Source organism: Parambassis ranga, chromosome 16 (genome assembly GCF_900634625.1).
Source record: "Parambassis ranga chromosome 16, fParRan2.1, whole genome shotgun sequence".
In the NCBI taxonomy this organism is placed as follows: Eukaryota; Metazoa; Chordata; class Actinopteri; family Ambassidae; genus Parambassis; species Parambassis ranga.
This window is the reverse complement of record NC_041036.1, coordinates 11,430,195-11,452,549: the sequence shown is the minus strand read 5'-3', so window position 1 is coordinate 11,452,549 and position 22,355 is coordinate 11,430,195. Positions and strand designations below refer to the sequence as shown.

At 42.5% G+C, this 22,355-nt stretch overlaps 4 protein-coding genes across 6 annotated transcripts; 1 reads left to right on the top strand and 3 right to left on the bottom strand.

Annotated features, from left to right (window-relative positions):
* Positions 1-528: 528 nt before the first annotated feature.
* clec3ba (C-type lectin domain family 3, member Ba) lies at positions 529-2,059 on the bottom strand. The gene is made up of 3 exons (XM_028425904.1): positions 1,853-2,059; positions 1,637-1,735; positions 529-1,539 (listed from the first exon to the last, which is right to left on the bottom strand). The coding sequence occupies exons 1-3, from the start codon at positions 1,947-1,949 to the stop codon at positions 1,139-1,141; spliced, it is 597 nt and encodes a 198-aa protein (XP_028281705.1). The 5' UTR covers positions 1,950-2,059; the 3' UTR covers positions 529-1,138.
* Positions 2,060-2,787: 728 nt separating this feature from the next.
* Positions 2,788-8,066, bottom strand: fez2a (fasciculation and elongation protein zeta 2a). 2 transcript variants are annotated; one of them, XM_028425665.1, is made up of 9 exons: positions 7,634-8,066; positions 6,370-6,478; positions 6,045-6,161; positions 5,788-5,920; positions 5,415-5,671; positions 5,198-5,278; positions 4,984-5,059; positions 4,836-4,901; positions 2,788-3,767 (listed from the first exon to the last, which is right to left on the bottom strand). In XM_028425665.1, the coding sequence occupies exons 1-9, from the start codon at positions 7,975-7,977 to the stop codon at positions 3,751-3,753; spliced, it is 1,200 nt and encodes a 399-aa protein (XP_028281466.1). In that variant the 5' UTR covers positions 7,978-8,066; the 3' UTR covers positions 2,788-3,750. The 2 variants fall into 2 exon arrangements, with proteins under 2 accessions (XP_028281466.1, XP_028281467.1); XM_028425666.1 differs by lacking the exon at positions 5,198-5,278.
* Positions 8,067-8,530: 464 nt separating this feature from the next.
* ubxn11 (UBX domain protein 11) lies at positions 8,531-11,551 on the top strand. Its single transcript, XM_028425286.1, has 14 exons — positions 8,531-8,653; positions 8,734-8,774; positions 9,020-9,112; positions 9,198-9,298; positions 9,389-9,440; positions 9,522-9,595; positions 9,666-9,753; positions 9,840-10,057; positions 10,136-10,213; positions 10,282-10,399; positions 10,481-10,584; positions 10,664-10,737; positions 11,204-11,329; positions 11,410-11,551. The coding sequence occupies exons 1-14, from the start codon at positions 8,583-8,585 to the stop codon at positions 11,549-11,551; spliced, it is 1,380 nt and encodes a 459-aa protein (XP_028281087.1). The 5' UTR covers positions 8,531-8,582.
* Positions 11,552-11,739: 188 nt separating this feature from the next.
* cep85 (centrosomal protein 85) lies at positions 11,740-21,618 on the bottom strand. Of its 2 annotated transcripts, none has more exons than XM_028426014.1 (14): positions 21,453-21,618; positions 20,595-20,654; positions 20,358-20,489; positions 17,134-17,924; positions 15,872-16,002; positions 15,616-15,733; positions 15,358-15,543; positions 15,117-15,269; positions 14,877-15,031; positions 14,666-14,783; positions 14,251-14,301; positions 14,045-14,152; positions 13,710-13,953; positions 11,740-13,631 (listed from the first exon to the last, which is right to left on the bottom strand). In XM_028426014.1, exons 2-14 carry the CDS (start codon positions 20,632-20,634, stop codon positions 13,468-13,470), a joined length of 2,391 nt encoding a protein of 796 aa, XP_028281815.1. In that variant the 5' UTR covers positions 20,635-20,654; positions 21,453-21,618; the 3' UTR covers positions 11,740-13,467. The 2 variants fall into 2 exon arrangements, with proteins under 2 accessions (XP_028281815.1, XP_028281816.1); XM_028426015.1 differs by lacking the exon at positions 21,453-21,618 and adding an exon at positions 20,784-20,893.
* Positions 21,619-22,355: the final 737 nt, after the last annotated feature.

Below are 22,355 nucleotides of genomic sequence, written 5' to 3'. Positions count from 1 at the left end.
TGCTGACTACCTTACGGAGAGACCGCAGTACGTCAGGCTAAAGGACACCACATCAGACACTGTCATTAGCAAGGAGCTCCCCAGGGGACGGTGCTGGCCCCCCTCCTCTTCACCCTTTACACCTCAGACTTCTGCTACAACTCAGAACTGTGTCACATCCAGAAGTTTGCAGATGACAGATAATTCCTTTACTTTTACTGCACTATATTACATTACCATCTATGCTGGCATGCAATGTTTATTCATAATCCCTCTTATCTTCTATCTTTATTTTTACTGTACTATGTTCTATTTTATTCTATTTAACGCTTGTTCTGACTGTTGGTGTTATATTGCTGCTGGTACCCGAATTTCCCTGTGGGACCTTCCCAAAGGGATTAATAAAGTATTCTATTCTATTCTATTCTATTTATTCTATTGAAAGGTTATCCTTCCCCATTACCTCTTTAAAACAACAGCAAATATAAACTTGAAACTCATAACTAGAGATAAACAAAGTGGCACAGAGAGGATACTCAATGGTGAATGTTCTTTAGTAAAATAAATGACTTTATTAAAGGCAGCGAGCAGATATAAAAACACATATGACAAAAGCAAGCCATCCAGTGTTGACCTCGATTTACATCGTGCTGGAGTGGTTGGGTTTATTAAATGTATGTTCCAGTGAGGTTAGCTTATACATCGTGCCTTAGACTCCTCGTGTGAACTCTGTCCTGGACTGACTTCTGGAAGGCTTGGTCATTAAAAGAGCTGAAGAAACATGCAGCACATTATCTTTCAATCTAGTGCACAGCATTAAAATGCATTATGGATTTCATTTGTTTCAGCGCGCAATTTGTTTCATTAAAGGACCAGTGTGTAGGATATTACGGAGATACGTTTTTTGAAGCTCACAAACAGACACTGGGTATCCTTGAGATCACATGAGATGGGGCTTGTCACCGTGGCAACGTTGAACATACAGTGAAAATTTGAAAGGTGTTTTTTACCTGAACAATCATCCATATGATGGGTGAGAAGGTGTTTGTTCTTCTTCAGACTTCTGCAAGCTGCTTGTACTGTAAATCCTACACACTGGTCCTTTAACGTTCATTAATCTGTACAGAGTGATGCCAGAGCCTGAGCAGCAGCACAGCTTTCAGACGATGTTGAACTCACACACAGAGGCCTTTTCGGCCCTGCAATTCTCATCAAACCACTTCCCGTTGGCTGTGGTAGAGAGGACGGCACAGTTCTGGCTGGGCCCCCCATCTGGTTGAAGAGTTATCTCCGTCTCCCAGTTCTTGAAGCGTACGCTGGAGCCTGACTGGTCCACCCAGTGGTTGTCAGTCACCATGTCATTGATGCCCAGCCAGATTTGCTCCTCTGGGCCAATGCTCTGCCGCACATAGCTGTAGAGTTGGTCATTCTCTTCTCCGGTCAGGGGAGTGCTCAGGCTGCCTCCTTTGGCGATGCAGTCATCGCTGGCTGCGTGGAAGTTCTTCTTTGCAGGATTGGCCAGGAAACATTTGCCGAGGATCTTTGTGCCTTTCAAACAGACTGGAGGGCAAAATGATAGGAAGTCATCCAGGTGATTCTTCACATCAAAACAATTCAAATGTTAGTTTTAGTGAAACTTTTATGTGGAAGTAAATACTTGTCTGTAAAGCTTGCTGCTCTTTCAACACGTTCAGCTCCTGAACAATGTCATCAATCTGTTTCTTCAGCTCCTCGATTGCAGCACTGTTGGCAGAGTCTGTTCATCAAGACAAAAATCTGCATTAATGGTGAGCTCTAACACAGTTCATCTGTTATTTAGAGAACAAATGAGGACATGTTTTCACCAACAGCATCAAATTAATATGGGTCCTACCTTTCTTGCCATTTCTCTTCTTGGAGGAGGTCTGCTGGAGAGAGCAGTGTGCCAGCAGGAGAAGGCAACACACCATCCAAACTCCTCTACCATCCATTGGAAAACAATCTGAAAAGGAACCGTAGAGAAAAGTGTTTTGGTGCAGCACCACAGAAAGCTCCGCACAGCTCTGAGCGCTGACCGGACTGTTGTGTTTGACACGCTCCACTCAGAGTTGACTGAGGAAGTCTTATCTCAGAGAGGATAAATGTTTTACAGATGTCTAACAGCCGAACAGTTTTTAACAGTCTTCAGACAAGCATGACTTCGGTTCCACATGTTTGGAAGTTGCCAATAAATCACAGGAGGGCCCTACTGCTGTGTTTGTTAGTGTGTATGTTTACATAAGAAGGATTTCAATTATTATAATAATGGAAGATAATCAATAATTGAATAGTTTATCAGGAGTTTTGGGAGAAACAAGTTACAAGTAACATTGTTATGATGGGGTCTGTTCTGTTCTGGTCGGCTCCAACAGGCCAGGGGTTGGATGTTTTGGGGTTTCTCCCAGAACTTACATCTGGATCTCCTCAGTGAGCTGGAGGGGGTGCGGCTGACACGTGGCACAGACTTACACAATGAAGGAATACTACTGGGAAATGAATATTTGTTTATGTGTTGTGTTCTTCTGTAACACTTAGCAGAGGGTTTGAGTGACCTCAGCTAGCACTGAGAAATTTTCCAAGACTCACACATCTCGCAGCCAAATAACACAGTAATGATGCAAAATACATGAATTTCTTTTGGACAGGTTGCATTGGGGAAACTTAGTTTCAGGCTAATAGTACATGTCAGATTTATATAAATAATAATATAGGTAAATGATCGTTTAGAACATGAATAGTGTTTAGAAGTAGCCATATGGTGATGTATGTGGCATTGTAATGGTCTGTAATTAAAACTATAAAAAATATAAGAAAACACACAGTGAGACAAAAATGTGAATTTTATCAATATCTCTCTAATATTTACAAAATAAACAGTAAAATAAACAGTGAAGCAGGTTCTGTCAGTAGTATTGTAATACAACATTCATTGAAAATAAGTCATTTATCATGTACAAAAGTTCAGGCAAAGGCAGCTTGTATAAAGTCATAGATACAGAATGCCCACTGTTGGTACACACTGCTGACACAACGGGCTCTGATTCAGAGCTCCAGGCAGCGCTACACACAGTGCATGGGTCACAATTCAATTTTCTCTCAAATGCATAGTTAGTTAGTAAATGCCAGTCCGGACGACATCACTTTAGCCATGAACACATTACTGTTGATGTGCACTGCAGAAATAAAGCAGGTGGTAGACTGTGTCTGCACATGGAAAGCTGTGATTCATGGTTAAACTAACTGATTTATTTATTATATATATCCCTCTGATTTAATACTGACTATCCTGTAAATCAATCACATCTTTTATTCATGTTCAAAACTCTTCATATATTTCTCTGTTACTGCCATGTCTCTGTCAGTGCACTTTGTTATTTGTTCGTTATTAGTGTGTAGCTTAGCACTTCAGATAAATACAAAGCCCTCTGCACAGCAGCTTCGCTCTAATTCACAACCAATAAGAAAAGCTCAGTGTGTCTGTATGGGGATATTTCTTATATCATCTATCAATTTTCAGGAGACATCTTCACAGTGTAAGACACACACAAAAACTAAAAAAAACAATTCGCAATTATCCACACAAAAAGAATATCAGACCACACAGAGGTAAAAACATCTAGGAATAAATTAAGTGTGCTTCATGGTTCCAAAAAAAAACAACAACAAGAAATACAAGGAGTCTTCCTCTTCATCATGTCATCATGGTAAACTATCTGAAGCCTCTGCCGAGTGTTAGGCACCGTCTTCTCTGGTTTATGTCGGGCAAAGAACTGTGACACAACAAAGAGGAATATTACCAAAACTATAAGAGATGGTGGGTAGGAAAGACAAGACAGGAGAGGAAGAACAAAAGGAAAACCTTTAGAACATCCGTTAACTAAATGCTTAAAAAGCAAACCTACTTAAGGTGCACGTTGAGTGAAAAAATGCTTGCACATAAAGTCCTCACAACTATTAATCACAAAGCAGCATATTGGATGTTAAGTGCAGGGTACACAGAGCTGTGTTTGTATGTGTCTGTGAGTCACTGTCTGTGAGTCTAGACACAAACAAGCACTAACAGCATGGTGCAGCTGGTCACTGTGCAGGAGAGGAGTGAGGGAAGTGAGGAGGAGAGACTGCACTACAGTTCAGTGATGGAGAGGGGGCGCTCTCCCATCCTGAGAGTGAGTGACCACACCACCACAGCGCATCATCATATGTGTCACAAACCTCTCCATCCAGCGCTCACACCAGAGCTAGCGAGTATAAGGCAGCGATAAATTAGGCAGAGAAGAAAATAAGAAGCAGAGAAGGATAACATAAAAAACAGGAAGTGAAAAGTAAAAGAAAGAACACAGAAGATGCTGCTTGAATGTTTAAACATCTCAGAACACCTGTATAGTACCAGTTGTAAGAGTAATTCTTAACTCTCTCGTTGATGTGTTCAAATGCTTACTGAACGATGGGATATTTGAGACCCCAGAGTTATTTGCTTCAAAAACAATAAAATATTCTGACATTATTGGAGCTTTGAGTGTCAATTTTAGGTATTCACATTATTGGTTATAAATTATTAGACAAAAGCCTATACCACATCAGTCGGCATGCTAACTGATGTAGCAATGCAGCTTGATTGTTTGACTAAACTTATGCAAGCTGTTAAGTGTAATGTGAATATTTTGTGTCCTGTTTCTCCCCCCGGCAGCGTAATGTGCAAAACAGCTGGTGTGTGTGTTAATTTCATTTTACGCCAGCAGCACAGTAACAATTGATTATTGATCCTCTGGTTTCTGTCACAAAGCAGACATACTGTCACATCACTGCAGTGTGGAAACACACAAAAGAGAAAAACTCACCTTTGAGAATGTAGTCTGTGAGGAGACTGGGCACCTTGTCACTGTCATCTCTCATCGCCTGTAGAACTGAGGAGAGAATCAATCAATCAATCAGTGACGATGACTCAGAGCAATCCAACCTCTTGTAAGTGCAGTTGAAGGAGCTTACTCTTGGTCAGGATCTGGAGGTCTTCAGTTGAAGGAGCGTGTCCTTTTTTCTCATAAGGGATGACTGTGGTCAAATACTGTAAAGCAGCCATAAAAGACAGGAAGAGACGGGCATTAAATAAGAAACAAACAGCAAAGAACAAAAGTAAAGTTACCACAGAGGAACAGAGTAGAACAGATAAGGTTCAGGTGTGGAGAGAGAAGAACCAAGTGACCTGTCTGTCAGTGCACCCGCTCCCAAAAGTTTGCCGGAAGCTGTTTTGAATGACAGAGGACAGTCCCTCCATGCTGAAGCGCTGAAGAGGACGGCAGAGAGGTGAAGAAACATGAGAGAAGATTTCAGAGAAAAAACAAATGCTGCTTGTATCAAGGAGGCCAGACATGCAAGCAGGCTGGAAAAGATTTCTTTAAACCTGATAATAAAGTACTGACTGATCCCAGGGACTTCTCCTGTGACGTCCCAGCTCCACCTTTGTGCTTCTTCTTCTTCTTCAGCGACTCTCGGTGCTCTTTCTGTCGGTTCTGCACGTCAATGAGCGCTGAGATGAAGCTGTTCTTCACCTCTTTCTCAAAGTCCAGCTCGTCCCGGAGAGCCAGCTGCAACACCAGCTCCTCCGAAAACCTCCTGATGTTCGACTCCGTCTCCTCCAGACGCTCATTCAGCTCTGCTACACTCATAGTCCTCACCCCTGCGGCACCAGAACACACAGCAAACATGTGTTAATGAGTCTTTTATTCTTACAGTCCTCTTAGGATAGGTGGACAGACTTTAAAACATTCTATATGTGTTTCGCTGTACACTCACTCTCCTCGTAGTCATGGTTAGTGCTGGTCCGATGGACGTCCAGGGAGAGCATCGACAGGTCTGACTGTGATGGGTTGTGCTCAGCCTCCATGTCAGGCGAGTCCTGCATCATTTCCTCTATCTCCTCAATAACCTGCAGAGAGCATCAGCATGTCACAGAGGCAGCTCTCAAAAGAACTCATCACAGATTTCGGCCATGTTAAGCTGTTGTGTCTACATTCACAGGCCTGACAGGTGGAGGTTTCTGTGTAACCTACCTGCTCTGCAGTGAAAAGAGGCTCCTCTGCGAGGGAGGACACGATGATGGAGTGCATGTCCAGCTGCTCCCTCAGCTCTTCGTCGTCGGACAGTTCCACTGTGACATCAGTCTTTCTCTGGGCAATAGCAGAATGGGTGGGGTGGGGTAGGGGTGGGGGGGATTTAATCAAAACCCTGGCACAATAAATATTTGAGATTTGTGAGATGAACGGAGGGAGTGATTTGGCAGGGGAGGCTGGTGGTGGATGAAGGGAAAGTGGGACAGGGCCGGGAGGGGAGGGGAGGGGAGGGGAGTGGAGGGGAGGGGAGAGGTGGATCACTCACGGTTTTCTCGTCCAGGTTGATGGTGGGGATGTGGAGCGAGCATGTGTGGGACCGCGTCCAGTCCACCGCCATCACGTGCCCATAGTTGCTGGTTAAAACATTCCAGATTCTGTAGGGACATGAGAACACATGTGCTGATGATGTCGGGATTGTTAAATTAGAACTTGAAATTGCATTATGAGAAATGTAGGATGGAGTGTTTTTAGAGTCAGGATAGTTTAGCCACTACTTCATTTGAACAGTTTAAAGAGAAATGTGCTATCAGCCCAGAGATACTGTGTTTATGTGGTCAGCAGCCTCTTCACCACTAAGCTTTCTTTTGTTTGCAGCGCTTAAGATAATCCCCAGAGTGCTGAAGTGACCCTTTAAAAACAACCCGGCATTTGGAGCCTGACTCTGTGTGCAGCACAGAAAATACTTTTAGTCATCCCATCCACAAACACAACAACAATCAGATTAAACTGCTCCGATGTTCAGAATATAATCCACCTACAGAAGTTGAAAAGGCCACTGGTGATGACATTTAAAAGTCTCTTTAAATCCCAAACTGCAGCATGATGCTTCCTGGATGCTGAACCCAACGTTTAAAGTAGGGCAGCAAAATATAAGGTTTTAATATGGATATGTGTAAAAGAATGTCTTGGAGGTGTGCTAGAAATTAGGTGAAAATTGGTGTGACCACCGGCTGACATCAGTGCTGGTAAACACTTTGTGACTACTGCAGAGTCATCCGACCTGAAAGTTCATGTCAACAGCAGTGTGAAAGGGTACAGCCTTTCACACTGCTGATAAAAAGCAAGATGTTAGTGGGTTCAGTGTGAAAAAAGAAAGCATTTAACATCATTTAAGTATCAATGTGGCAAACCAAGATAAATAATGTAGATCATTAAAAACAGCGTTTTTAGAATTATTATGCAGAAACCAGTCATATGCTAAACAAATAAACAAAAAATGTGATGCCAAAAAATGACTATTGTAAATAAATAACAGCTATAAAATATAAAAATGAGACCTGTCATATCAGCAAGTACCGTTTTTGGGAGCTATAGGGACACTGACAAACAGCCGTGCACCTGCTCTGTGTCAGGATAGAAGTGGGTTTGGGAGCTGCAGCACATAAACAAACACACAGATCAATGTCTGTATGGTTTTCTATCTGCAGCAGGAGCCTGCACTTCCACGGTGGGTGTTATTAACATGTATCCTGCAGGCTGCGGTGCAGACAGGCCACACACGCACACACACACACCACACACACACTCACTCGTCTTTCTCCAGCAGCGTGTCCTCAGAGATCACACTCACAGGAGCGATACTGTCCGTCTTGGCGTTAAAATCTTGAAAGCATGCGGATAATTTCTCATCAAAATCGTTCACAAGGTCCTCCATGGATCTGAAACCTCCGTTCTCCCCCGGGGAGAAGGTGCAGTCTTGCAGTTCGGGGAGATCATCATTATCACCGCCCAATGGAAGCTGCGGCGGCGGCGCGGCTTCCCCCGCGGCGACAGTGCGGCCTTTCTGCGGCAGCAGCAGCCGCTCCCTTGAAACCCTGCTCACATCACCCAGGTTCGGCCACTCGTCGTCGAAATGTGCGATGGGTGCAGCCATCGCCCGGACCTTCCCTAATCACCCCGGTTAAATGGTGGATGTGTTATTGTGGGGCTGGCAGGCCTCCGCATCCTCCCTGTCAGCCCGCTCGCTCCCCACACACGGCGAGGCTGCAGCGGCCCACTAGCGGCCACACGCAGCATTTTAGGATCAGATGGAGACACAATAATATGTCAGACTTGTTATTGAAGGTCTTAATTAAAATCTCAGAATGCTGCAAATTAAATACACACAACAGCGTGGTCACACAATCACATGTAATGTGAAAAAAGTTTTTTTTATTATTTCATATGCCCCTCTAAGCTTATATTTCATGCAGATCATTAATTTATAACAAAGTTCCATATGGTACAAACTCCTCTGTTTTATAACATAAAGCTTTTAAACAAAGAAAGTATAAAACGCACAATATTCCCCTCTGACATGGAGGGAAGGAACATTTGAGAATGAAAGAGCGACCTCCTGTGGATCTAACAAGAACTGTAGATTACAACATAATGAACGGCCGTAGTTGCTATTGGCAACCGACTACAAACTAAAGCAACACAGGAAGTCCCTGTGAACAGGCCTGTACTCGAACAACAGTGAATGAAATATTAAAAAAAATGAGCTCACCTCTGTCCATGCTGAAGAAAACGAGGCGCACCCCCCTGCAGGGCCTCCAGGATGAGCCGCGGTATGTGTTATCATTAACTACACAAGTTTAATGTGTGACTCTGAGGAGTATGATCACATTCAGCTGCCTCTGTTCTGCAGGGAAACTCGAAAAGTGCCTTTCAGGAGGAATGTGATAAAAGGTATGCTGCACTTAAGAATTATTTATTTACCCTAAATATGACAAATCCTGAAACCTTAAGTTTTTATTGTTGCCTTACAATTAGGCACATGTTTCTTAAATAATTAACTTAGATTAACTTATAATTTGTTGTATGTGCTGTTTTTATTTATAAGCAACATATTTTGTTTTTGTATGTGGATTTCTAATAATGTTAACAATCCTACCAGGTACTTCCTGTATTATACACTGTCCCTTTATTGTCAGAATTTCAGGTAGCTTTGACAGCTGATGACTCCTCTTCACTCCCCTCTCCCCCTTCATCTTCTTCTCCAAAGTCCAAAGCTCCATTAAAGAAAGGTACCATTTAGAACAGCCCTTTTTTTTCAATGCTGTGTTTGTCGGATAAGTCGAACCTCTGACTCAAACACTGACACCTCCTCAGCTGCACCTCCTTCTGACTTTGAGCTGATGTCGGCCATGGCAATGCGAGTGACCCAGCTGGAGAAAATAGTTAAAAGTCAAGCAAAGGAGATAGAGTGCAAGGTGACACAGCTCTCTCCTTCTATTGAATGAATATCCAACTTTCAAATAAGTCAAACTCTCACTTGATGTTTTTATTGTCTTCCTCTGAAGGATAAAATGATTTCAGTTTTGGAGAAGAAGCTGAAGGTTCAGAAGGAATCAGGTATAGATTTAAATGATGTGCAGACCTGAGACTGTGCAGACCCTGTGGTTCTGACTCTCCCGCTCCTTTGTGTGGATGCAGGAAGTGGCCTAAATGGCAGAGATGATCTTGAAAGAAGGTGCCAACAACTGCAACATCAAGTGAATGAATTGGAGGTGAGGCGGGGCAGGTTCACCTGTGGTTATGCCTTGATGAGTGAGGATGTTGAAGTTCTCTATGTTGCAGGACTTTCTGAGTGACTATGGTTTAATCAGCGGTGTTTCAACCAAGGATGAACAGACCTACTCGTCAAACAACAACCTCTGCCAGCAAGGTATCTTCATCGTTGTGAGCGTTCATCATTCAACAGTCCTCTTCATCTTTATGTTTACCTTTATACTGGGTGTCTTTCCTTTGCAGAAGCTCCTGTTGGCTGGGGATTCCACATGGACTTTGACCTGGTGCAGCAGAGGATCAGGGATCTAAACATCCTCGCAGGGGAGGAAGAGTCGTTTGTGCAAATGACAGCAACAGGAGCCCAGCTGGCAAAAAAGGATCCTGTTCCACTGAGGCTGTACAGCAATGGTATTGTGATGTTTGATGGTCCTTTTCGCTCTTATAGGGAGCAAAGCACCCAGGTTAGTTTCTGAAAGTGTACTGTGCACACATGTGGACTGTTTGGTGGTCAAAGCTCTCTTCCTGTTGGGGTTTTGCAGCAGTGCATGAATGATCTGATGGATGGATATTACCCATCGGAGCTTCGAGAAAGATTTCCAGATGGTGTACTTTTTGAGGTGAGTCTCTGTTTCCTTCTTGTCATCTGATGTGAAAATTTGTGTCTTATTAGAAATTCTCTGTGCAGGTTCATGACAGGCGACATGAAGAGTTTATCTTCAGGCTGCCCTGGGATACATTTCCTGGTGAAGGACAGGCTGTGTGTGGGGACAGGAGTGAATCAGCAATCAGCTCTCAGATACCCAGTCTGTTCTTTAAACAGTTACAATGATTGACATTAATGCCTAAGATTTACTGTCATTCTGATCATTTCTTCTGATTCACAGGGAGGAAGCTGAGCACGAAGCAGTTCCTAAACAATCTGCCCAAGCTGGTAGTCAAGGACGGTCAAGTGATTGACATCAGGGACTCGCTGAGGGCGACCCTGCAGGTGAGCAGCAGCAGCAGCAGATCCATTTACGTTTACCTAAGTTAGTCAATGATACAATACTCAAAGTACTTTTTTCAAGGGATCACCTGATGGCCAGGGGAACAGCTCAGAGATCCTCATGGATACATTAGCAATGCAAGCGATGACAAACAGGTAAACAAAATGTATCCATTCATTATGGAAGCACATTGAAAAATGTTCATGTTTAAACTGATCATTAGCAGTCTCACGAGAACACGCCAGTCATTACAGTTTCATGTATAGCGAAGGATATTCCAATATCCAGATAATGTAAAAAACATTGCATCTGGGGTTTACTATGTAACATCCAACAGCATCGAAACCATGCACAAATTACATGGAAAAACACCCTGTTTAAAGGGATAAGGAATTACTGAAGTCAGGCGCCATACTACATGTAAAACCAGATTAAATCTCAATTTGGCCACGTTGACTGATGTTGAGATTACTGTATACACTGATCTGAAAAATGGGTTAGGCCAGCCCGGACAGCTTACCACGGTGTTGGTACAGTAAAGTGCGTCACCGCTGATGTAAGAAGAAGAAGAAGAAGAGACACATTAAACAGGTTTTTCTTACACTTTGTTGCCATCACCAGACAGGCCTCTACCCATGACATCATCACACTCAGGGTGAAGTCAGAAGATGGGGATCATACATACATAGTGAAAATGTGTCTCTCAGAAACAGTTGGTGACCTGCGGAGGTATCTGGACAAACACAGGTGAGGCTGCACACATCCCCCCCACCCCCCACTTTAAGTTCTGTTTTTTATAACCTGGCTCACTTTTCCTTGCTCTGTAGAGGAGGTCTGGCTGGTTATGACATCATCAGTGCGTACCCACAGTGCTGCTACAGTGACGACAGCAAAATGCTCAAATCCTGTGGAATCGCAACAAATGCTACTCTGCTGCTGCGAAAGAGGCAACAAAGTCACACCGACTGAAGTCAGTAAACTTGAGTGTTCTTCACGGTGGATGTGTTACTGACCTGTTAGAGGAGAAGCACTGCTGATGCTAGTCACTTGTTGTGTCCTAGAAAGCCAAGACTAATAAAGTCAGGTCTGATTTAAATCATATCAATACTGTTTCTTTCTATTCTAAGAAAATAAAATGAAATCAAATGAAACCAAAGTCAATGTTGAAAATCTTTATTTCTAAAATATGCAAATACAAACAAGGACCAAAGTATGAAAATATAAACATCTTTTTCCCTTTTGCAAAACTTTTGAGATGTTAAGGCATGCGGAGCCTGACTTTCTACAGTTCAATCTTGTGCTAGTTTAGTTTAAAGGTCCCATGAAATGAAAAATGGCTTGTGTGTCCTAGAGAGTGCTGTTGTGTTTTTACTTTTTGTCAAAAAGTAATTGTTGCATATTTGTACATTTAAATCCCTTTATCTTCCTGTAAAGTGTCAGGGTTTTCTTTATAAATGGCTTGTTCACTCGGACACAAAATTACATCCAGTACAATGTGATTGGAGATTTAGGGGTGATCCAGCCAACCCCTTCCCATCATCATCATCATCATCGTCATCATCCTCATCTGGGATTAAAACACCTGAGGAAAGTTGACCTCATATGTAACACATCAAATCACAGGAGAACATGACAATCTAACAGCCACTTCATGGGACCTTTACACATAGAGGATGCCAAGTTTGCTCAAACACTTTAGCACAATATTACAGCAACACATCATTAAAGAGGACCCAGAACGCTTCCACACCGAGTTATCAAAGCAAACAAAACAATAAATAATACTGAAGGTTAATACTGTTTCTCAGTCATACATTTGTCAAACAGTTAAACGCTCTGTCGAAGCCATTATCAACCTGAAATGAACAGTATACGGTGAAGTTATTCATCTACACACAGCAAATTCTACATTGTTCACTTCATCTCTACCAGGAACAAAAATAGTCAGGGCCTCCACAAGCTGTGTGACAGAAGCCAAATGTTCACTACTACATTCAGAGTCAGGGAATGTATTGACTATCCTACTGTTTGATACACTGAGAGAAAGGTCATATTGGAAGTCAGCTGCAAATAGCCCTTTGTGGTCTAAAATGAATTAGCATTGTAGCTGCAAATGTGAAAGAAAGGCACATGTTGGTATTCATTCAGAAGGAGGCCTGCAGCAGAGAGGAGCGTTCACAGACATTCACAGATGAGCACAGCGGCTTCAACCAGAGTTTCTTTGGTATTAAAACTGTAGGCCTGTTGGTGAGAGACGTTGATTTGGTATTAAACCCCTCAGTTGTTATGTCTTATACCTCACAGCAGAGTCTAATATTACAGTGTCGACCATTTTAAATAATGGCGCGTTAGTAACACTTCCTTGAAAATTCAGTTAAAAGCACAGGCTAAAATATTTTCAGTTGATTGTCAACCACTTCTTGGAAAATTCCCGTAATGAGGGAAATTAAGATTTAAATAAATTATAATTGTGGGAGCTCTACACAAAGAATTATCCACTGGAGTGGAACAAAAAGTATAAGACTGGTAACCGACGGTTCATGTCGTCATTCTTTAAAAAAAAAAAAAAAAAACACACACACACAATGCAAGGATCAAGTATTAGAGGTAAGTTATTTTCTGTTAGCCCTTGGACTGAAATAGATGAAGTCACCAGGGGGGTGGGAGGGTTCTGAGCTAGAGGCAGGCTTGAGATTCCACATTTAGTCAGTCAAGAGACTGAATGTGGTAAACCATTTGGGTTTTCCTCTGTCCTCATTGTAAGAAAATTAAAATCCAGTCCTCGTTCTGACACTCAGTACCAAGCCATAAATTAGACAAGCCTGTCCAATGCCTCAGAGGGGAGAGAGGCATCTCTCTCTCACTCTGCCACCTGAAGGTCAAGGTTATTGAGTTATGCAGTTCTCTCCCATGTCCTGTGCGTAGCGGTCCAGTATTACGTTCCGTAATTCCTCAACATCACGGCGCAGCTGCTGAGCTTCGACCAGCTTCTTCTGCAGCACCTCAGGATTCATCCAGTCCTCATCCTGGTCAACCAATGCTGGTGGTGCTGGGAAAATAAAACACAATAATTTCATCTCACGTTACTTTTTTTTTTAAATGACAAGTTTTAAGTATTGGTGCTTACAAGTGAGGCCGAGCAGTAGGGAGAGGTTGGGGTCCTGCCCCTGGGCTCGCTGGGTCAGAATGCTGCACAGGGAGCGCAGATCACTAAGACAGGAAGCAATCTCTGCATGTAGGCTTTGTGTAAGCCGAGCTCCAGCTGGCTGCAGGACGGAGGAGGCCTGGTTAGTGCTCCTCTGCTCTGGATCAGTCATCTGCTCCTGCAGCGTCAGGTTCTGCTCCATCAGTTCCTGGTTCTGGGCTGACAGCTGCAATAGTCATCAGCATCAATGTCAGGAATTAAGGACTCAGAGGCTCCTTCCGTATCAAACTGATAAAAAGAGTTTTAATGTGGGTTACCTGCTTCATGGCTGTGTGGAGCTCCAACACATTCTGTTCTTTGGCCAGCACCTCCTCTCTGAGAGCATGAGAGCTGCTCTCTTCCTGAGATATCTGTTCCTCCAGAGCCTGCAGACACAAACAAACAATGACTCACAAATGTTAACAGCCTATGAAAAGTATGGTAACCACACCCTTGTCTGGATTTAATGTGACGAGAGAAACACCTGGATCTGAGAGCCAAGCTGTTCCATCATTCGGTGCTGCTTCTCAATGACCTGTGAAGAGAAGAAGTGGGTTTTAAAACAGGATCTACTGATTACATTACATCAGTTTTTCTGTTCTCTGTTCTGCTGGACTTTGTGGTTGTGGCTTGAGATAGTGTGTGTATAGGAAACATATTCATGAAGAATATGAACAATCAGCAGACATGGTAAACACTTCAGCACAGCATATTCTAGAGAAATCTCTCTCTGTAAGCCTAGCTCAGTTGAACACACTCAATAAATTAAATCACCTTAAAGAATGAAGTCATTTAGGTCAACACAAAACTAGATTTGAGATTTTATCTGATATACATTACAAATAAAAACTGTGCCGTAACGTATATGGTGTGTCCTGCCTAGACAAATGATCACAGACCTTTTTGAGTCTCAGTTGCTCCTCCCTCAAAGAGTTGTTCTCTCCTCTCAGCTTCTCAAAGTCCAGAGAAGGAAGCCTGGCTCCGTCCTCAAGGCCCTGCTGCACACGCTGCTGCATACTGATAAACACAAAAAACAAACAAACAGAGTATTCATTATGTGTGAAAGTGAAGAGAATTAACATGCCAAGAGATGGCATGCTGTGTACATACTCTGTAATGGTGGTCAGCAGGTCCCTCTCCCTGCGTTTCTGCTCCTCCAGCTGAGCATCTTTTTCCCGGAGCTGTGAGCATGTCGTTTCCAGAGAGGCCTCTAGTTCCTTTACTTTCTCTTGAAGCTGAGCTGCTTGCTGTTCTGCCTCTGAGAGCTTATATAAAAACACACACACCCAGTTTAGGTGACTGGCTTGTGTAAAATAGAACAGTTGCTACATTAAGGAAAACCATTCTAACCTGCTTGTTCTGGCTCTGGTAGTCCTCTAAGGTGGGCAGGTCAGCTAGATAGCGCTCAAGAGTTTCAATACGCTGCTGGTTCTCTCTCTTCAGCTCTGCCTCTTTCTGACATTTCTTCTTCAGGTTGTTGATGTGCTTGTCTCGACTGCGGATCTGCACAACGAGGCAAGTGGTAAGTGGAATAACGTACACCATTGTTTAAACCCAGTGTGTGCGTTTTGTGGTTTGATCAAGCACACACCCTTTCTTCTTGTTTCTTTATCTCCTCTGCGTGTTTCTCACAAGTTTCCTTTAGACTCTCAGTCAGTCGCCGTGTCTCTGCCTCAACCGCCCCAAGTCTGCGCTCTGCCTCGGCTTTCTCCAGGGCAACGCAGTCAGTGCGCTCAGCAAACTGTGCCCTCAGGAATGCATTCTCCCTCTGTGCCTCCTACAATGTCATCATTCGATTAAAAAGAGGTTTTTCAGGGCGACAGTAATAGAACACAGGATATTGACTAACCTGGAGACGCAGCATACACATATCACTATAAGAAGACCCTCGCCCAAGGAGGGCTCCATGCACTTGCAATTCACTTTCCCTCAGGCGCTGCTCCAATTGGTTCATGTGCTGCTTTTGTCTGTTTGATCACAAACAACCATTACAACAAACCATATAGTTGTTATGCATTTCCCATACAAAAATGTTTTTTACATTATCACAGTATTAAGACAGGACTGAGTGACAATGTCCCAACATGAACAGAAGAAACGCTTGCCTCTCAATAATGAGCTCCTTCTCCTTCAGCAGACTCTCACTTGCTTTGACAAGAGCATCCCATTTGCCAGAGTCGGGGTGAACTGATGTTGAGTACAGAGATGGGTACTGACTAACTCCTGCAGTCATTAACTGTAGCACAAGAGACATAACAAACTTGAGAAAATATACAAATGCAATGAGAGTTTCATCCTTCTATTCCTTATGATAAATTGTACACAAGGCTAACATTCTATCTATCAATATGACCTTTTATCTTTATCTATCTTATTTTACCACAGTATAAAACATGAATTGAATTACCAGATGCTTTAAATAAAGACACACACACATTATTGATCCCTTTGAGCACAGACAGGGCAAAATCTAAACTCTGAAAACAGGGTATTAGCTGGACATCTGCAGCCAGATGGCTGGTTAACATTAGCTTCCCAACTGGGACATAGCAGAGCAGAATAATAAATAACAATTCAACAAACATAAACACAGCTCAGCAGGCAAATTATTTTTTCTAGAATCTCTCACAAATGGTATCCCTCTCATAAATTGGCATCATTTTTCAGAGAATTGACCTGGTGCAGTTTCTCACTTATGATGATTAGCATCACATAAGAAAAAAATATGTTTAAGTGATAAAATGACTGTTAATGTGTCAGCATACAGAACAGGGCAGTAGCAACAGTCACTGCCAAGTGATACCAAGTCATCAATTACCATAAAACAAGTAAAAAGTAAAAGCATTTTTGAGATGGTACCGAGTTGTTGAAAGACACGCATTTACAATTTCAACTGTACATACTGCAGAAAAGAAGCTGTGACTAGCTTCTAGTCATTCTGAATTTAACATGTGATAAAGTGCTCCTGTCAGACAGCATAAAATCCTGTGAAGTTCTTATGATTTTAATTCGGGTGATTGATTTGACAAATCCCGCTTTAAAATAGGACAAAGTGTCTGCATGCCTTCAGGCAATGATTAGTGGACCGTATCCAATGTTGACACGCATACATACATACAAATAAGAGGGTGTCTCAAAAACTACATTTCCAGTCAAATTTCAATGTCTACAACCACCCACCTACCCTATTTCAATATACTTAATATATATCCCAGGGAATGCACTTGAAAACTGTTCAAAGCAGCCAAAACAAGTCTAAGCATGAGATAACAAAACCTTTCCACTGTACTACAACATATTAAAAGCTGTGACACTTCTAAAAAAAGTGTTTCTTTATCACCAAAATATTACAATTGGGAGGACTTGCCTGCATTTGTTCCATTTGAAGGCGTAAACTCTCCAGTTGCTGTTTCTGTTGCTGTTGTTGCTGCCAGCTGGATAGTTCACTACATCTGTCCTGCCGTAAAGGCTCGTAACCTTTTGAGCTTGCATGCTCCCTCAGCAAAGCCTGTGTCTGCAGGCTGAGAGGGCCTGCATACACTCCAGCGGATCCAGCTGCACCCAGCTGGACACCCCTCTGATTAGAGGCTTCTACTGTGCCAGGAATGCCAGGTCTAGATTCAGGCAGAACCTTATAGCTGTGCTCCATAGCTCCTCTGTAGACCTCAGACACACAGTCTGGGGTGTCTCTAATCCCGGCTGCCTGTAATCGGAGCCTGACATCAGGGCATAACCCTCCTAACAGAGCAGACTGATTTAGTGTAGGTTCCACAGCAGGAGTGTCAAACCTCTGGCCCTCATCCATCCTTGTGTGATCTGTGGGGAAAAGTGAGTGGTCCAGCCCATTTACAAGGCTGCGATAACGACTTAGGCAGTCTGGCTTGGGCCCCACAAGATCACCTCCCACACCAGCCTGAGCATCCAAGTTGGGTGAAGATGCCGACTTTGACAGAGAGGAAGACTTCGATGTGGAGCCGCTTGGAGTTCTGGAGCCAGAGGAAGACCTGTGACCCTCAGAGGATTGCGTGTCCTCCTGAAAACATGAGTAGGGCTTTGAGGCCGGGGAGGCGGCCGTGGATGGCATGACATGTGCAGTGGGTATGGGGATCTGACTGCGGATGGGCTGGAAAGATGGGCTGCTACTGGAACTGCAGAAATCTGAAAGGACACATGACAAACTGTTATTCTCTCACTATTCAGCATAAAGATGTGCCTTGTTTGAAAATCAGTGCAGATTATCTGGATCACTACTGCAGGCCATTTTCTCTATTTTCAGTCAGTGATGTAAAGTAGATGCAGCAGGGTTTATGGGTGGCCTACTTTGATGATGAGGTGTCACCACTGAAAGAATTAACTGGCTCTGACTCAACTGAGGGAATAGGCTTATAATAGACTTCAACCACCGAATAGAAGCTCTCTAATACATGATCACCAAATATATTCTTTATTTTCTCTCTTAATAAAGCTACGTTTACCTGCGGTGTGCAATACAGCATTGTATACAGTAGTATGACCAATTCTGTTAGGACTGAACAGCAGACAGAAAGAAAACTTTGCTGACATCAAACGCACGTTAGTCCACTCGAATGAAGCTACAGACACACTGACTCCACGCATAAAAAATTTCACCCACTTAATTTGGATACCTCAGAGATCACGTTATGCCCACAAAGTACTCAGTAAGATCACTAGAAGCACCTTCAGACATCCCACAAGCCTCAACACAACTTCAACTTACATAACAGTTTTCAACAGCGTTACAAACCTGAGAGACTTGATGAAGTCTAGAAACCAGGCAGTCACTGGAATGCCACAAGCATGTTATTAGCTGTGGCATTTTTTTAAAGCTGAACTGAGGTGAGTACATCTGCAGGTTTTAAATCACAACAGCAAACTGCGTTCTGCATTTCTGCAACTCCTAAGGCTAACACCAACAGCGGTGCAGCAAGCAGGCCCTGTGCCCAAAGCTGTATTGTCCTTGGACAGGCGAACTAGCCCGTACTGAGGTCTGAGCAAACACACACAACCAGGCACACACAGGAAAGGTTAGGGGTATTTATAGCCCACCTCTCAAGTTACAGAGTGATCAGTGGGTGTCGCTTATTTAAGCACCTTGCCTCCTCCCACTGTAACACACATCACACGTGTACATTCCAAGTCAGAGACTGAATGGGATGTTTTTTCCCTGCTCAGTTTAAACCACAACCTTAAGTACAAAACTTACACAATCACTCAGGACATTTCAATTTAATAGAAGGCAGACAAATAATAGACACAACATGTTTTCAACAGCATAAAACTTCAAATATAAAAGATGCCTCCAGGCCCTCCTAACTCGTGACTGACTAGAACAAGTCTAAACTGCTCTGCAAGAAGAACATTTGCTAGATGTTTGAACAGCAGACACTCCTTACTTAGAAAAGTGAACAACAATAACAAAGCCTGTTTGTGCTTGTTTTTTAATGTCTGATCAATTAAATCTGATTAGTTTTCCTGTCTACACAGCTCTATTTTAACAGATCACTTTGAAAGCTAGCTTGCGGGTTACCTGCCATGTTGCTAGGTACCTCTGTCGGGCTGGACAAAGAAACTAGTAGTTACATTAATTCCTGAATCAAGACAATAGCTACAAGGAAATGCATTCAAGGAACACACTAGACACAACATGAACAGGTGTAGGAGTTGGACAAAATCATACAAACCTAACAATTATTGTATCTGATAACAAGCATGGCCAACATTTGCTTAACTACAGCTTGGATCTTTCAAAGAATGCTGTGTTACCAGCCCTGAGCGCAGTGATCACCATATGCAGGACTTGTTAAGACAACACTGGCTTCCACTAAAATAAAATGGTGCTTTCTTTGGAAGATGTACATCTACTTAAATGTTCTTCGCACATTACCTTTAAGGTCTAGTGCCAGGAGTCATGCTGCGCACTGTTTAAATGACCATAGTGGAAAGGAATGCATTAAAACATGCATCACTTAAAGGTGTGTGCAGCAGTCCTATCAAATTCACCAGTTTTGTAAAGTCTGGAAAATTTTCAGTGCACTGTCAGTGTTCCATCATGTTTACTGTGGAAAAAGAGACCACCCATCCCAGCAGACAATTTATCTAGTGTTTTTTTTTCCATTCAGCTTGTGGCCATTTCCACTGGGATGGTCCTACAATAATACTAAAAAATAGCGAGCGTGACATTCCACACCACAGGCAAGGTCCAATCCATATTTAGATGTCCAGATCTGATATCCCAAACATTTATTCTTCAAATTAGCAACAACAATTAACAACAAAACAGTAAAACAATGCCTTGGGTCATTTTTAGCTATGACTTTAATCTATATATGTAAATGTCCAGAGTGCTCACTCTTGAAAAGGTACACAAACCAAGAGCGACTAAATGACTGGTCTCAACAGTTTCTGCCCCAATTTAGCACAGAGGTTTAACAAAGAGCGCTATAAATATTGTATAAAGTAAAAATATTCAACCAACAAAAAGCAGTTCTGTTGCTGACAGACAAGTCTTGAAAACAATGTTACATAACACTAAAGCACTACATGCAGAAGAACAAGCAAAAGTCACATCACCTTCTGTGCTGTCAGATGCTGAGGTGCCAAGACCAGTGTCCCCGCTGTCCGATGTTCCAGGCCGACGGCCAAAGCGGCTTTGGAACTTCTCTGACACAGCTGGTGTCTGCCACTCCATGTCAGCAAATCGAGCTAATGTACATTTGTAACAAGGGACAATGGCAGTAGAGCAGTGTATCAATAACATGTAAAACTAATGCACAGATTATGCATTTTGACAGCACAGTGTCATCTTACCCGCCGGCTTGGATTCGTGGTATCTGTGTGAGGTTGTCATTCCATACGAGACAAAGTCACCTGACAAAAACAAGAAAATAATGCATTATTATAAGGTGAAGATGCACTGAAAAAATATAACTGACTTATCAACAAACACAATTTTTGTAAAGTCTTAATGTATGTTAAATAAGTTCTCCCTTCACACACTTTAACAAAATGTGTGGTAACTTCAACTTGATCAAACCTTCCACTGTACATTATGTGCTGGGCGGTCATGCTCTCGGACACAACAGCTGCTACCTATTGAGTGATTTCTTCACCTATCAAAGTCATCTGCCCCTCACCAACCACGCCAGTCTTTTCTGGGTACCAACAAAAATAACAACATGAGCACATGTCTTATAGTTACATAATGTCTTACACAAATATCCCTATGGGGCTATAGAAAACTACAGGGCAGGCGGGTATAAAGATAACTGGTGGGCACAGACAGGCTGTAAGATGCAGCCGGTTGTTAAAAACTAATCCTATTCACTGGCTTATTAGGGAAGGAAATGACTCGTTAAGCAGCCAAAGTAAGCTTTCAGCTAAACTAACCGCTTAATAAATTTGTGAAAAGACTTTCAACAACTGCTATAATTATTTGTTTCTGTGCTGTTTCAAAGTGGCTCACATTTTTTTGTACGATGCAGGTCACCGTTAACGGTTTTAGCTAATTCGTTTTCGTCGAACAAGCTAGCTAACAGCTAACCCAACGTTGTTGCTGCTTGGTTAGCTAACTTGAGTTAACATCAGCGTTACATTACGTCTGTTAGCTCTTTTGCTTACATTGTCATAGATAATATATCTATCGGTTCTAAAAAATTGATACTTTACCTTTTGTTTCACCTAAAACACTAAATGCCGTAACAAATCTCGGTTTCAGGCTCGTAACCTAAGCCGAATCTGTACCATCCGCTGCTGCTGTTGTTCCGCTAGCCAACTGATCCTCTCTGATGGCAAAAGACCCACGGAAGACACGCTGAGCGCTTGTTTAATATTACAGCGCCGCCCGCTGAACGCGGAAGGTTCACATATTGTTTCACAAAGCCTCTGAGAGCTTCCTGTCTGTTATGTGCACACTTCCGCTGTTGTCACATTTGCATACTGCAACTCCGAACACTCGGGAAGAAATGTTTGATGACTCTACTGAAAAAAAATGTTCCTAACGCAACAACTAGACGACCGGATTTATTTTGTCACGTGACCAAAGGCCGCTGCGGTGACACAAAACGAATTAACCTCACAAAGCTCTGCTGTGAACGCTGGAATAACCTAGAAATTACTTTAGCATTCAGTGGTCATTGTGTTAAATTCATAAATTACAATACATTCAATTAGAGTCATTTATATGGTCTAATTATTGGACCATCTAATTATTATACAATAATAGTTAGCAGGTACTGTAAGTTTAAATGCAAAAAAATGACATTTCATTTGCAGAACTGGCATAGTGGCACTGAGTACTATAATATACAAATGGGAAATAAATCCAGATTTGTTGCACATGTCAATGCTCTATGTACGTTGTTGATGTCCCAACTTCCTCCCGCAAACTGATGTCAGCATTTGTAGTAGTTTCACTTCTTTGTTGTACAAAGTTCATTTGTGTGGCACCAACTGGCTTCCAGGCAATTGTAAGTGTTTAAAGTAACGGGGCAACAAACAGCAGGGTAGTTAATGAAAAACAGACTACGCTTAGTGTAGTAACTGCATCTATTATTAACCACTGACAATAAT